Genomic DNA, 16,886 nt, shown 5'->3' on the forward strand with positions numbered 1-16,886 from the left:
GTATAAAGGTTACTTTTTTATACTAAAGAACCAGACCAAGGTGTAACACTACAGAATTTATGAATCCGTGTAACTAGATCCAAGGAAGATTTGCAGGACAAACCTGTTGTGATATACGAGGATAGTCAGGACTTATAAGTTTGTGAAATAGTAGTCTAGCAGCGTTCATATCAACCCCCGAGAATCGAGCACTAGTTCTATAGTGATCATCATTGCTGAAGGGGGGGGGAAAAAAAAAAGTAAGAATTTTGCATTCACCTCCTATCCCCACCTCACCCTCTCCCCCCCACCCCAAGTTTATTGAAGCAGAAATAAAAATATCTTGAAATCTAAAATTTACAAGACTATCCACTCACCTGACAGCTAAAAAACTCCCGTTTAGGCAGCCAGCTGAAGAAAATGTTCCATCTATTTCACTAAAAAACATTCATAAGAAACATTAGATTTACATATCAAATGAAAGTTTTTGTTTACTATAAATTGTTATATATACCCCAGTGACACTTCACATAATATCTAATCATGCCTATCTGCAATTTCAGTAAATGAAATTGGATAAGACAAAATGCTAATTTGAGATAGTCAAAACAAAACAATTTTCATTGGACAGCTTTGTGTATAGGAACTGACAAACAGCAGACCCCAAGTTCCCAATGTTTCTCAAAGAAAAATAAACCTGTATAAAATTGGTACTTTTCTACAAGAAAATACTTCTGAATTCAGGCAATCACTTTTATATAGTGCTTTTTAGGCAGCTTCTTTAGTGGAACTTAAATGCTAATAGATGTCTAATAGCACTGGCAAAAAGATATCTGCTCTATGAAAACTGATAATGGGGCCCTGGCTTTATGTTGTACCAATAAATTAAAAACCAGCAGGATCTTATTAAAGGGAAAAAGGCAAAATACCACATTTATTGTGAATACAGAAAGAATCATAGTAAGCAGTTAATTACAGCTGTAACATTCCATTCAATCTCATCTTTATTCACTCATTCATTCATACTCACACACACAGGTTCTGCAAGGTTGTTATCATAGTAAGCAGTTAGTTATAGCTATAACATTCCATTCAATCTCATATTTATTCACACATTCACACACATTCACACACACACACACACACACACACAGAGGTTCTGCAAGGTTGTCATCATAGTTACCAGCCTTAGAGTTGCTCATGCCAAGCCACTGGCCAGGTGGCCTGGACATGAGGAGGGAGCAGGGCCTTGTCAGATGCTCATCTGATGCTCCTGGAAGTTGGTTTGCAGAATCAGACCCCAAAGTTCTCACTTTTTAAGAGTCTATTTTTATAGGAATTTCTTCCTATGCCAGTCTATGGGAATTGCTTCATCATGCTGTTGCTGAATCAATCAGCAGATAGCACATTCCTGACGGCTCCAAGAAGTTATCTTGTTCTTTGGTTCTCCCATTCTTGAGGCTGTTGGGTGGATTCCAGTCTGCCCTCCGGGGGTCCTCTGGTTATTTCCACTTGACGCCTTCTTCAGCCGATGGACACTGGATTCTTAGGCTGGCACCTCCCTGATCATTCAGTTGTTATCCACACCAAGCATCCATCCACATACATCCTCTATCTCTATTTTAATCACAATTGTTAATACAACAAAAGGGCGGGGAGTCTCTGAGTGCTGTTTCTGTTGCTTTGAGTCTCTCTCTCTGTGAATTGCTTTGAGAACAGACTCTGTCTTAGAATGTACTAACGCAATTAGCAGCTTGCAAGTTTCACACACAGAGGGAGAGAAACAGTACCAAAAACCAAGAGACCTCTTAATTAGTAATACCCTGGAATTTAAACTATGGGGAATCAAACTCATTTGTGATTTTAATACAGAACTTCTTTAATATGATCCAACATTTATCCACAACCAAAACACAAATTAGTTAGTGGTACAAGATCCCCTCTTACAAGTGGCCTGTCATTTTATTACATATTATAGATACACGTTTCAGACTAGCAAAGTGAATGTGTGAAAATAAAATTCACTTACAACCTATTCCTAGATGCATACTGTTAGATGTGAAGTTTGTGAATATAAACATTTTTGCTAATTTTCAAAGTATGAATTTGTTCAGAGGGCTAAAAAAGTCAACGAACATCAATGAATAGCTAGTATCATTCACTAAAAAAAATGTTAAAAGTGGGAAACTACATGCACACTGTATCTCACGCAACGAATAGCTACAGAATATACTGCACATATACAATAATAAATCCACAGAACTCTGCATTAATAAGCTTGAGGAAATAATATTTCAGTTGCTTGGATCTCTCTTTATTTTATACTGTAACTATAGGTATTTCAGTCCAATAGGGAAGGGCCATCTACACTCAGAAATAAACATGGTCAGCCTGGCCCACCAGTGTTCAATTATATTAAAGAAGTTCTGTATTAAAATCACAAATGAGTTTGAGTCCCCATAGTTTAAATTCCAGGGTATTACTAATTAAGAGGTCTCTTGGTTTTTGGTACTGGTTCTCTCCCTCTGTGTGTGAAACTTGTAAGCTGCTAATTGTGTTAATACATTCTAAGACAGAGTCTGTTCTCAAAGCAATTCACAGAGAGAGAGAGAGACTCAAAGCAATACTCTAACAACAGAAACAGCACCCAGAGGCTCCCCGCCCTTTTGTTGTATTAACAATTGTGATTAAAATAGAGATAGAGGATGTATGTGGATGGATGCTTGGTGTGGATAATAACTGAATGATCAGGGAGGTGCCAGCCTAAGAATCCAGTGTCCATCGGCTGAAGAAGGTGTCAAGTGGAAATAACCAGAGGACCCCCGGAGGGCAGACTGGAATCCACCCGACAGCCTCAAGAATGGGAGAACCAAAGAACAAGATAACATCTAGCAGCACGGAGCCGTCAGGAATGTGTTATCTGCTGATTGATTCAGCAACAGCATGATAAAGCAATTCCCATAGACTGGCATAGGAAGAAATTCCTATAAAAATAGACTCTACAGAGTGAGAACTTTGGGATCTGATTCTGCAAAGCACCTTCCAGGAGCATCAGACAAGGCCCTGCTCCCTCCTCATGTCCAGGCCACCTGGCCAGTGGCTTGGCATGAGCAACTCTAAGGCTGGTAACTATGATAACAACCTTGCTGAATGTGTGTGTGTGTGTGTGTGAGAGTATGAGTATGAGATTGAATGGAATGTTATAGCTATAACTAACTGCTTACTATGATTCTTTCTGTATTCACAATAAATGTGGTATTTTGCCTTTTCCCCTTTAATAAGATCCTGCTGGTTTTTATTTTATTGGTATAACACCAGGGAACAGGGAAATTCCCTGAAACTCAGGGAAGCTCAACTGAAAAAAAAATCTGTGTTCTAGCTGAGAGGTCTGTCTCTTTAGACCTGTCAAAGGGGCAGGTTTCTCACTTGCTTTGTCCCACCAGGAGCAGCCCCTGTAGGATCCTCATTCAAAAGTCAGTGGCTATTTTTTGATGATGTTCTCACTTCTGAATCACGTGCGAGAGTATATTGCAGACCCAGACAACCAACACTGCTCAACACTCTAATCTGATGCTGACAACAGAAGAGTACTTTGTATTACAGGCAGCATTTATAGATGAATCTCTTTTGTCCCAACTCATTTATTAGTTATGAATGGCAGCAAACTTGACATTCACAAAAAACTTACAAAAACAGTTTTACATTATGTATGGAGGTAGCTGGTAGCACATGGCCTGGTTCACCCTTCTCTTCCTTCCCTTTGAGATTCTCAGTTCACTCTCCCTCAAAAGCCTGACCTGTTCGTCACCTGTGTTACTGAGGCATTACTTTGATGGCCAACTTTCTATCAATACTCCTACGCAAGTCATCTCTCCCGATGTCAAATTCCCAATACTTTACTGTTCTTTAAAGGTCTGTATAAGAAGTGATAACAAGTGATCAAGGTAGATCTCAACCAGCTGTACTGAGGTAAAAGGAGTTAACATGGATCTAAACCCAACCAAAGTGGGTCATGACCCCATTTTAATAGGGTCGCCAGGGCTAGCTTAGACCTATTGGGCCCGGGGCTGAAGCGTGAGCCTCTCTGCCCGCGGCCGAAGCTGAAGCCTGAGGGCTTCAGCCTGGGATGGTGGGGCTCAGGTTGCAGGCCCCCTGCCTGGGGCTGAAGTCCTTGGACTTCTGCTTTTTTCCCCCCTAGCTAAGGCAGTGGAACTAAGGTTTTGGCCGCCCCAACCAGGGCAGTGGAGCTCAGGCAGGCTCAGGCTTCAGTCCCCCCTCCTGGGGTCATGTAGTAATTTTTGTTGTCAGAAGGGGGTCGCAGTGCAATGAAGTTTGAGGACCCCTGATCTAAACAAGGGAAAAGATCACGGTTACCTAACCACAACCACTTTTCCCAGCCTAGACAACCCATAGAAACCTGAGTCCCTATGCACACCTTACCCCACTAATATCTCATAATCCCTACCTTGAGTCCACATTTTGTATTTTGAATGTTTGTAATTACTTTTTTTTTAGTTGCTTCAACAGAAAGGAAGTAGAACTACTATAAGGCTTTAAATTGCATTACAAGCAGCATAGTCAAGAGTAAAGCTCTGATGTGTACAGCAAAGACAGTAATTAAAACATTGTGTAAAAAACTTTCATAACTGTGTATATGTATTATAATTCAGTTTAGTTTTCAAAGATATTTTTCTCAACAATTTAATTTGTTCTTACTCAGCTATCTCCACAGGAAGCCTTCCAGATGGACAAGTCAGCAATTTCTGAATAAATACTTCATTCACAGTCCAGATCTGCTTTGAAGCGTCAGGACATCTGAAGTCATCTGGTGGCATCATGTTCTAAATTTAGAAGAGGCATGTCAGCAGAATAATTTTCTCATTTATCAGTCTTACTGAGGAAAATGACCCCCTAAAATGTAATTGGCAAAACTCTTTATTCATACATTCATGTTCCATGAGAATATTACCGTAGTGAAATACCATGTTAGAGGACAGAAACCAGATTATACAACTTTCATTTGAATACAGTATATTTCGTGTTAGGCCTTTTAGCTCTAGCTGGGAAATAAATTTTTGAATGTTGACTGCAATTGACATCTAAGTTACACTGTAATATCCCTTCAAATCGTACAGAATATGTTACTGAAATAGCATAAAGAACAACAGCAGATTTTCAGAGTAATATACAAGTTAAATGCAGGTGAAAACCAATGAGTTTTTTCAATTTGCTTAATACAAACTGATTAATTTCAAATGAATAACTAACTATGCAAGACTAGATAATATTACTTGCTGTGAAATAAATATTTCTTAAATGTTTTAATACTGAGAGTCATTTCTTGAGGAAGATATCCTCTTATGGGCACCTCCCCTCCCAACGCTGATTACACATCCCACCCCTCCCAATACTGATTTTACACTTACACTTATTTACACACACACACACACACACACACACACTGAGGGTGGGGGGGATTGCCTCCCTCTGCATCAGGGACGGCCACAGATGGAGAGGGGACGTTGGATAGGGAGGACCAGGGCTCTGAGGTAACACTGAGCATTCTCTCTCTGGTGCTTGGGTGGCTGGTTCTTGCTCATGCATTCAAGATCTAACTGATCACTATATGTGGGGTCAGGAAGTGTCCCCCATATCAGACTGGCAGTAAACTTGAGGGTTTTTTCACTGTCCTCTGAAGCATGTGGGTGCAGGTCACTTGCTGGGATTATCTGGGCAATATCTCACTTAAACACTGACCTGCCATTGCAAGGGCCTCAGGTATTGGTGCACCTCAGTCCCTTCTAGTCTCTGCCTGTGGCATATAATAGTCTTGTCTCCTCTGGGTTGTAATACTTCGGTCTAATTTCAGTTGTTGGGTTAATTTGCAGGTGGTGGCCTGCGATATACAGGAGATCAGACTAGATGACATTAAAACACTAAGACTATGAACTACAGTGCTTGGTAATATGACAAAAAGTAGTATTTGGACAGGAAGAAGGAGGCAAGATGAAAATAAACTCACTTTAGTACAAAAATATATATTTGTCAAGTTCTATCTCTACCTCATTTGCTGTCCCCCTTCCTCTCCCACTTAGTGCTGGATTTTACATTTACTACTACTAAATCCCTTTTATTGTCTGCAGTCCTCACCATTTCAATCACCACAGGTCACTGCAATTTATTTTTGGTTTACTGTGATTAGCACCCATTTTGGTATCATGAGCAAATCTGATCATGGGTAAATTTAAGAAACAGTTCAAATAGCTTTCCACTCCTGAGCAGTAACTCAAACACTCACAAGGGAGTGCTCTTCTTAACAGATTAATACATGCTCAACTGAAACTCCCTAGGATAGTGGGATTATTTCATTTTTCATTACATGCTTCCCCACTGCAGTGAAAGGAACTCTGCAGAAAACCTGGAAGCATTCTATTAACTTCTTTATACACAAGATATGCACTAAGAAGAAAAGGGAGGCAGGACAACATTTTAAACACTCTTGGCTTCTTGAGGCTGAAAATTCACTACAAGGAAAACCCAGGGCAAACTCCATAGAACTTGACCTAACCTATACTAAATATCCACTCCCCTAAGAGTCTCCCAGATGCAATCTCAAACCAGATACTAGCAGAATGGCTTGCTAAATTGCTGTGCTACCATTGGTTCCTTCAGTGGAGTAATTCATATTTCCAGGTGCTCCCAGCCTCCAATGGGAACTGAAGATGCAGATAACGTTAGTCACCACATTCAGTAGCTATTTTGACTAACCTCCTCCCCCAATCCAAATGCTATGCAGAACTTCCCTCAAACACTATGTGAAAGGAGACTGTAGTGAGAGTTTCAGAGTAACAGCCGTGTTAGTCTGTATTCGCAAAAAGAAAAGGAGTACTTGTGGCACCTTAGAGACTAACCAATTTATCTGAGCATAAGCTTTCGTGAGCTCACTTCAACTGTAGCTCACGAAAGCTTATGCTCAAATAAATTGGTTAGTCTCTAAGGTGCCACAAGTACTCCTTTTCTTTTTGTAGTGAGAGTGGAGCTTGACTTCCCCTCTGACCAACTCCATTTTTGCCTGATAAACAGTGGCCCCTACTCCTTAGGGTTGCCACCCATCCATGTTTTACCCAGACAGTCCAGTTTTTGGCTTCTGTTTTCCTGGTGCCAGGATTGCCAGGTAACATGAAAGTATGGTCAAAAAGTGGACGTGGCAGTGTCCAATCAGATGTACTGGGCAAACACCAAAAGTCCAGTTACTGTGGGGTAGAGGGAGGCGCCGGGTCATTAACCTGTGCCAGCCCCTGCTCAGCCAGGGCTGCCTCATACATGCAGGCAGGCTCCTTGTCAGGCTGCAGCAGCTCCCACCACAGCCCTGAAGCAGAGGGAGCCCAGCTGGGGGGGGGGGGGGGGGGAGAGGGGGTGAAGACCATCCAGCAAGCAATGGGGGAGTTGAGGGGGAGGGGCCTTGGGGGAAGAGGCAGAGCATGGGGCAGTGCCTTGAGGTTCCAGTTATCAACAATTAGAAACATGGCAACCCTACTACTCCTGCTCCCATCAAACCTCACACCTATAACTTTTAACACTCTCAACTCTTAAGGGCATTGCCTCAACTCCTGTTATAATTGCTCATACTGAAACCTTCTCATTCTCTGTACAAGGTCTGTGTCAGGGAAAACGGACATAGACAGGTGGTGTGCAAGAAGGGCACTGTTTTAAAGGAAGAAGGTTGGAGGCAGCAAGAGGGAGCACAAAAAGGGGAGAGGAGAAATTTAAATTAAAAAAGGAAAATTAAGAAAAAATTGTGAAACTAATGACACATAAAAAGCAACACGATTTAGTTGAAATTTGGTATGTTCTCATTCCTTTATCCTATCCTGTGTCCATTTTATCTATTATTTAGATTGTAAGCTCTTAAGGACAGGGAACTACCTTTATTCTATATCTGAGAGGGTACTAACACACTTTTGGATGCCTGATTAATATACTAAAAAAATAAGTTTTTGCTTCCCTCCAAGCCACAGAGTTAATCATGCACAGTATCTGTGTGCCTGCACACAGGAAACAGGACAAAATGAGACAAGTAGAATATTTTCTGTAAAGTTGCTTTCTGCTAAAAACCAGGAACAGTGCCTTATATGCTTATGCAGGTGAATTCCTGCTTATTTGAACAATGTTTGAAAAGCATAATGTAACAACAAAGTGTTAAACTGTTAAGAGTACTAAAGTAGAGCCCTGCTTACAGCACCTAAAGTTTTATGGATACGTGAATTTATTATAGAGCAAAATAAAGATAGAGAATGGTCCCTCATGCATCAGTAATCTCCAGTTAACCTCATCTAATTCTTGTCAAAACGTACTTAAAAACTTATTTTGGCAGTTTATTGGAACTGATTTTAATATGTTACCTACAAAAAACAATAACACCGCACTGCACCTATATAAATACCAAAGACATCTGAGCATTTTTACATATAAATTTTTTGTTTCTTTTCCAGTTCTATTTAAAATACTGAGCCTTCAGTTTTAAAATATTTTGAAATATTCTTCCCAGGTGCTGAACGCAAAACAACAAATAAGAAAAATCACAAAGACTTGTTAAAATTTATGTTGGAACTAACTTCTTCTACTGCTTCATCCAGAATTCCAAAAATACTACAATATTCATAGTCTTAATCACAAAAAAGTAATATGCAAGTTTTGTTCAATTTTGTGGCCAAGGTCTGGAGTATGGCATTTTAAATTGGATTGCTGGGCAACTATTGTTTTGAACTAATCAAACTGTAAAAAAATTAAGGTTTTAGGCAAGACCCTGTGTATATTTAGACAAGGTAGATCTGTACATGAATACATCATTGCCTTTTTAAAAAATTGCTATATAACTATGCTTGTAATCTAAGCTTTCATTTAAGAATAATTACATTTTTAGCCTTTATGGTTGTGAAGAAAAACTTCAGAATCTTAAGTAAAAGTAAGCCAACGCAGTTTTGTCTGCCTGAGTTGACAGACAGCCTGTAACAGTAAATCCAGGGAACATATGAATGGCCCGCATTCATCTAAGTCAGGGTGTTATTTCTATAATACCCAGAGAACTGTGCTAGCCACTTCACAATCATTTAAGAAGGAAGGTCTGAGGCCCAAAAAGCTCACAGTTTAAGCAGAAGAAAAACTGATTGTGAACTGAGGCAACAAGCAAGCAAAATGACTGAGGTAATGTTTTATGTAGTGCAGTTGTAGCCATGTTGGTCCCAGGAGATTAGAGAGACAAGATGGGTGAGATAATATCTCTTATTGGACCAACTTCTGTTGGTGAGAGACAGAAGCTTTCCAGCTACACACAGCTCTTCTTCAGGTCTGGGAAAGATACTCCCAGCATCACGACAAAACCCAAGGTGGAATAGACTGTTTAGCACACACAGTTAGCACATGCTGTGAGGGACTAACACCTCTGCAGTCATAGGACAAAAAGGGGAGGGTAAGGGGGTCTCAAACTGCTGATGTCACAGTGTCTAAGACTGTACTGAAATCTAATGATGACGATTTAAAATGTCAGCAACAAACTATTTGGCTACTAATCACTGTAGCAGAAACGATCAGCTAAACATCCTTATCCATCACTGCTGGATGGAATACCAGATACTGGGGCAAGGAACAATAGGGCAGTTAGCTGCTGGTAAGAGTTGCTGAGAAGTGGCAAAAAACAAGTAGTTCAAACCCCACTCATGTCTGAGCCTGCCTGAAAGGGAAAGAGGACATGCATCCCATTACCAAAAGCTTCAAGTGCATTCTAGGTGCCAAAAACAACAACAACTGGCTTTTCACTTTCCTGAGCGTCCAAAATCCCAACTGTGAACTAATCCAGCCACAAAAGCCTCCAGATTCCCCCTACAACCTGTACTATGCAGTTATGCATTTTCAATACTAAAACCAACAGCAGGTCAAAAATAGGAAAAAAAAAATTGGGGCGGGAGTCAGGGGAGATAAGCATAAAATAAACTCAACTTACATTCAACACACAACATATTATACTGATTGCGCTGTTCTGGACCAAGGCCGAGTGCTAGGATAGGAAGAAGATATGGGAGGCAGAGGTACATAAATCTAAGGTTCCTGTCATATAATTTAGGTCTAAAATGCCACATAGGACTGAGCCTTGGTTACAGGCTTTGAATCTGATTCAGGGTATTTTAATTTATTACCTGTGGATTAAAGTAGTGTGAAAAACTTTGATCCCCACCAGAGAAAAGTCTCTTTACACAATAATATTCTTCACTGTCTGTAATGAAAATAAAATTTAGTTAATTCCAAATCTTAGTTTGAAAATGGCATATCACATTGCAATTGATAAAATGACTGCTTGTCTATTAATCAAGCAATCAAGAAGGGTCTCTCTGCAGGAACACTATGTTATCACCCCTGCTCAAAGCTGGTCTACACAACACAGTGCTTAAAATAGCAGCAGCCACAGAAACCTTGGACTACACTAGCACACTCACTGTTGTTATGCCCAAAGGAGCTAAATGAGTGGCATCATCTGTAAGATTTTAGCAAACCTTTCTAGTGCAGAAAAGGCGTTAGGGAGCTGGAAATGTTTTTCTCTGATATAAAGACCAATATCCCAATGTTCTAAGAAAGAAAGAATTTGACGGAAGAGAAGCTGCACTGGGAAATCATAGTTGGCTACCTCCAGAAGCTCAAACAATGCAGAAATAGTCTAAAGAGTTAACATGTAGTGTCACACATTTACCTGTGCTTGGCAGGCAGTGCCCACTATAAGGAATCCAGTTTCCTTTTACTGTGAAGGGACTTTTCCTATTACTGGTTGATCCTGTTCCTAACTGTCCATTACCTCCAAGACCAAAGGAGTAAATTCTTCCAGATGAAGGAACAAATGCAGAGGTGTGCTGCCTATGGCAGAGATACAAAATTTAAAATAAATTATGCAAGCATCGTAACATGCTATGTGCAGGTCAAAATAGGACTGTTAACAGTATATTTAACATCCTTCAGCATGTTACCAGAAACCATGCGTTCCAGGCAGTGAAATAAAAAGGACCTTCCTGGAACATTAGGGGACAGAGCAGCCACGTGGACCCTGCCATCACTTCCCACCCAAAGCCTGACCTGGAGGGTGTCTTGGACATTTAAAATTTAAAGTTTCTGCCAGATTGGCGCAATTCTTTTTCCTCTCAGCCCTAAATTCATGGTAGGGGAGGGGACAGCATGGGATAAACAGCCATGAATTAATGTAGACTGTTAACAGGGAATGGTCCAGTCACGGTCACCATGGATAGACAGAATGGTAACTGAGAACAGTTTATATTTAAAAAAACAAAGCATCCCTATCACCAGCACGATCATTTTGCTCCTATGTGTATTTTTTTTCCATTCTTTGTCCTTGTCCTTTTAGATTACCAAATCTTTGGGACAAGGACAATATCTTCAGCTGTGTCTGGGAAGCATCTACATTTTGGGTGCTATTACAATCTGAACAATGATAAATATCCTCCCTGGCTTGAACTAGGAGTACACACAGATATATGTTGGACACCCACTTCCCTGAAGCCATCATCTTGTACTTTTTTTTTTTTTTAAATAAATAAAAAATGTGTTTCTAGCCCTTGTGTGACACTCAGTAAGGCATGTACACATCTTAAATTGTTCGGGATTTGGGGTTTGTTTGTTCGTTTTTAAATGCTTGTTAGATCCTGTTTATTGCCTTCACTTAACATGCAAGGACCAAAATCAGGGAGGCAGGGATGGACACAGGTTAAAAATAAAGGATTATTGCAGTTGTTCTGTGTAGACAGTCATACATGTTGGTGGTACAATTTTCTTTAAATTTTTTATTTAATACTGTTTAAGATAACATTTAAGTACTTCAAGTCTAACAATTTTGTCCTCACCCCTTACCTGTAAGGGTCAGAGTTCAGATACTTCACTATACAACTGGACGCTCAGTATACAAAATATATTTGCCATTCATAGCTCTAGTACAGAATGGATCTTACCTCCCACAAGCGATCTGTGTGACAATGCTTCCCATAAGTTCAAAAACTTTCCTTGGGTTTATCTCATGGCTGGTAGAATTATGACCCAACTGTCCATAGCCTCCAGCTCCAAATGTAAAAACCCCACCTTCCTAAACACATATATTTGGATTAAAATTAGAATACATTTAACAATAAGACAATCATCTATTGTACAGAACTCCTTTCTTGGTTTATATAATTTTAACAAGATAGTGGAAGAGAAAAATAAGGGTACTCATCGATACAAGGATTACAAGTTAATTCCATTTATGAAAAATGTAGTACACCTATCATATATTACGTCATTGTTAAATAATGTTCTTGAAGTTTCCACAGTATTACACAATAATTCTGCCATTAACTTGTGGCATTAATAGGATACTAAACCTTGTTTTTCCTCTTTTCCACAGATGAACTACAGTTGCACATAAAAATTCAAAAAAACCCAGGAAAACCCTAAAACTTAATTCATAAATATATTTCACAATAATTTCCAAATAGGAAGCTGCCCTCCTCAAAGAAATCATGCAGAGTATGATTGAAAGCATTAGCCTCATCATTTGAAAGCACAGGATGTCAAAGAGTTTCAACACGGTTGTAAGGCAAGTTCAATTATTTTAAAAAATTGTTTTTGATTAATTTAATAGGAAATTAACCAAAAACCGTAACAGAAGAATGTTAATCAAAATGTTTTTAGAAAAGTTACGCAACTTACCTTACAATAACTGTGAAAATTTCCATATTCAAATGCTTTCAAATTGCAAAGCTGATTCTTTCAATTCTACTCTGCACCAGACTGGATCTCTGCTAGAAATCGTCATTAAAATGGCAGCATCCGCTAAGAGAAACAGCCCCATTCACTGAATTAGAATAAACAGTGCCAGGTACTTCTAAATTCTGGAAGGGCTTTTAAAATACTCTCACATACAACCAGTTACTCCACACACAGTAATATATTAAGACACTAATTTTGCAATGTACAACACGCAGAGGGACTGCTGGGCTTGAAGGAGCTACAGAAAAATCATGTTAGTTTTAGTATTTACAGTAAAATTAACAGATCTTAATCCATTCACTTTAATTAAAGTGATAGTGTCAACTTAAACGTCTTGTAAATCTGATTTAACTATTTTACTAATAACGCCTTAGTAAAAGGAAAAAAGTTTAAAATACAGTTTACTGATCACTACTTTACAAGTACTCCTCGTTCTTTTTGCTGATACAGACTAACACGGCCACCACTTTGAAACGTGTACTTTGTTTATATTATGCATGTCTCAACTTGGACGATAAGTATCAGTGAAATCAGTTTCAATTTCAGGATTATAGGGGTGCAAATATTTGGTTCACACACACTGCAGGGTAATATTTGTTCATAAATAATTGCTTCTATTGGACATCTTTTCCTATAATTATGGAGAGATTTCTATTATTTGAACATTTTCTATAAACTAATTTATACAAAATACAAGAGAGACTACAATAAATAACGCACTTAAACATATCAACTGAAGGGTAAGTGTCAGTTGTGGTTCAGCTATTCACCTCTGTTTAGGATTGAGCTACAATGACATAAAAGTAATAACTCCTCAAATAAAGGGTGTTTCTTTCATGAGAAGGTTGAAGCTATTGGTAAAACCCTGAAGGAAGCTCATACTCTAACTGCTTGCACTCTATCCCTGTGGATAACTTTGGACAATTTCCACTATTGCTAATTACTTACTATTTACAAATAATACTGCTGCTAAATTACAATAAAATCCACCAACTGTACAATATAATTTGGAACTAACCTTGTCAGTGAAAACTTTATGACAAATGCAGTAAAAGTAAAACCATCCAGCTCAGAAGTTTATGTTAGTATTTAGAACAGTACACACCAAAGCTCAACTATCACAGAGTTTAAATAATGCCATAAGTGATGTCGTGGTCACAAAGTGTTTTTAATAATGTAAAATCTTGCAAATTCATCTTTAGTAAAGCTGACACACACACTTAGACTGAAGCCTGGTCTACACTTACAAGTTAGGCTGACATAGCTATGGCACTCGGGAGCGTGTAAAACCTCTTCCATCATTGTAGGAAACATCTACACTATGGTGCTACAGCAGCATAGCTGCAGCACCAAAGCTGTTCCACTGTAGTGCCTGTACTATAAACATGGTTTATGTAACTTATGAAGAATGTGGGTCTTTATTTAAATGTTTAACCTTTCTTTTACTATTTTCATGATTTCACAGGCCATATTTTATCCATCCAACTTTTAAGAAATAGAAATATTGCATTTCGAGACTTTAAAAGAGCACTGTTCACTACTACATGAAGTGACTAAATTACCAAATCAGATGATACTTTAAGTACTGTACCTTTGTAAGAGCAGCAGTATGATCTTCTCCACAACAGATGTGAATAATTTTCTGAGATCTTAGGGACTTCAGCAGATTAGGAACATACCTGTCTAAAAGTTTTAATAAAAAGTTGGTCACATTATGTCAGTACATTTAACGTGTTTGGAAAAAGAAGTTGCATCAACGAGCTCTGTCTCCAGATTTAACTTTCAAAATTAGTGATCGTTTAGCCCAAATGTATTAATCTATAGGATTCAAAAATTACAAGAACACAAAATACAGAGGCATTAAGTGAGAGGTAACATATAGAAAAATTGTATAAAAATATTCATCCTGAATTTTGATAAGCAAAGGATTATACTCCTTAAAATTAAAGGCACTGGCTCATGAACATTATCCCACAAATCATGAAATACAATGCAGTACATTAGACCTAAGGTGGACAATGCAGGAGAGACTATCCTATGTATATGTTTTAGATGATGAAAACTGTTTTGTCTTTGTTTTTTTCAAAAGTAAAGTGTACAGAGATAAATTACATTGAATTTGCACACTCCAGAAGTTAAAAAAAATGTTTATACACAGCAGATGAAATATTGTTATAGCAACAGACCATGTTAGAGTTCATGTTCATTTTAGAGACAGAAGTTATATCTGTAGGGAAATTAAACAGAATAAAACAGCATTGTCATCTAGTTGCACAAGTGAAAATTTGTAAACTTTAACATTTCTTTAGTATTGTTAATGTACACTGACAATTGTATAACTTAATTTAAAAATAATTTTCTGTACATTAAAAATGTATGCTTTATCAGTGCCTGATAAAAATGGGGTAATGTGGATTCTAAAGAGCATCTACAAAGACTATGAAATTTGAAAACAATGTGATTTTTCATTTTCCACCAGACTGATTAACTGTGAAAACATGGCCACTAAAAACCAGTTTAATTTTTTCTAATTTTCTCATTGAAAAAAGGACAACCATATTAAAAACGATTACTTCAGAAATAAGTTTCAGTTGTATTGCATTTTTATTGAGGAATTTTAGATAATTATACATTTTCCCCATTCTCCACCTAACATGGAACCAATACACATCATCATTTCCATAACTAACTGCCTCATTAACCAGTTCCCAGCACAATCACATGAAATCAGAACAAAATGTCTGAGATGAAATTTGGTAATTCATAAATTCTGCATCTGTAGATTAATTTACACGCTATAATTAGCACTAAGTTGTCTATATGCATATATATGCCACGATACATGCATAACTACAAGCCCTGAAACTTGTGGGGGGGGGGGGGGGGGAACCTACTAGTCCAAAACTGTTTGGCAAATCCCATTAAGAGGAAAGGGACATTAATTTTTCCTCATCACATAGTTTGTTTTTGAATTACTACTAAACAGAGCAAACAAAGGAAATATTTTATAATCAATACAGTCCCCAAAAAGAGTCATTGAAGGACAGAAGACAAAGCAAATATATAATGAAAAAGATACATTAAATTTGTCTGTGTACACTATTATCTAATAGACTTTATGGGTTAAAATCAGCCTCAGAAAATGTGAACATTTACCAAAAGGTAGATTGTTCAAGTTCTAAGTAACTGAACAAGAATGATTCTTTTTCAGTTAACTTAAAAGAGCAAAGGAAAGGTTGAAAAGAAAAGAATGAGAGCTCAAAGTAGATAATTTTTCATTCATAAATTGAAAGTGAAAGGGACTCAGCAGAATTACAGGACAACTTTGTCAGTGAGAGCTTTTACCATGAAGCAATGAGACAATATCTTTTCTATTTTCTCTTTTGTATGTAACTATGACTTCAGCTCAATGAGCAGTATCTGACAGGACTGTCTGGATGATCCTGTCCAATTTCCAGGGACCCAGTTACACCTGACCTCATTCTGGAGTGGGCAAAAGAAAGACGGGTTACACACTTTAGTCCCACTTGATAAAAGCTAAGCACAAATGCAAATGTTGCAGTCAGGGCCTTACTTGCTAATTTACAATACATCCTTAGTCTGTCAAGAGGGAAGTTGTCCTAGGTTTTGAGTTACAAATTCAATCCCAGGGTGCTCAGGCAATGGTGAATGTAAAACCAGACACTGACTTGAGAGGCTGTTTATATAACTCTGCTAGTCAATGATGCTGACAAGAATTCCAATTTGAAGATTATTCCAAGACACTGAGTACAAGGCAGAGCCACAGTAAAGACTTCCAGTGTGAAATATTTTGAAGTAACAACTACTCACCATTTTCATCATTAAGACCAAGTTGACCAAATTTGTTGCGTCCCCATCCAAAAATGGCTCCGGAAAGAGTTAGTACAAAACTATGTGCTCCTCCTGCTGCAATTTGTGCAAAAGGGATTCCCAGTAAAGATTTAATCAGTTGAGGTGAAGTCTGCTTTTTAAATTCATAACCTATACCCAGTTGGCCATATTTATTCTGTCCCCAGGAATAAACTTCACTTCCTGTTAAAGAGAAAAAGATTTAAGATGAAGTAGGATCAACATACGTTAAACAT

The 16,886-nt window shown here is 38.3% G+C and overlaps 1 protein-coding gene across 4 annotated transcripts in view; it reads right to left on the reverse strand.

Moving 5' to 3' along the window:
• HERC4 (HECT and RLD domain containing E3 ubiquitin protein ligase 4) overlaps positions 1-16,886 on the reverse strand; it is an 81,674-nt gene that overhangs the window by 41,326 nt on the left and 23,462 nt on the right. For all 4 annotated transcript variants that reach the window (XM_074958879.1, XM_074958876.1, XM_074958877.1 and 1 more), the window contains exons 6-13: positions 16,612-16,833; positions 14,372-14,463; positions 11,985-12,115; positions 10,721-10,881; positions 10,173-10,249; positions 4,696-4,820; positions 357-416; positions 104-215 (exon numbers count right to left, since the gene is read on the reverse strand). In XM_074958879.1, coding sequence (XP_074814980.1) covers positions 104-215; positions 357-416; positions 4,696-4,820; positions 10,173-10,249; positions 10,721-10,881; positions 11,985-12,115; positions 14,372-14,463; positions 16,612-16,833 — 980 coding nt within the window. The remainder of the gene's footprint in view (positions 1-103; positions 216-356; positions 417-4,695; positions 4,821-10,172; positions 10,250-10,720; positions 10,882-11,984; positions 12,116-14,371; positions 14,464-16,611; positions 16,834-16,886) is intronic.

The sequence above is a fragment of the Natator depressus genome, chromosome 7 (assembly GCF_965152275.1).
Source record: "Natator depressus isolate rNatDep1 chromosome 7, rNatDep2.hap1, whole genome shotgun sequence".
NCBI classification, from domain to species: Eukaryota; Metazoa; Chordata; order Testudines; family Cheloniidae; genus Natator; species Natator depressus.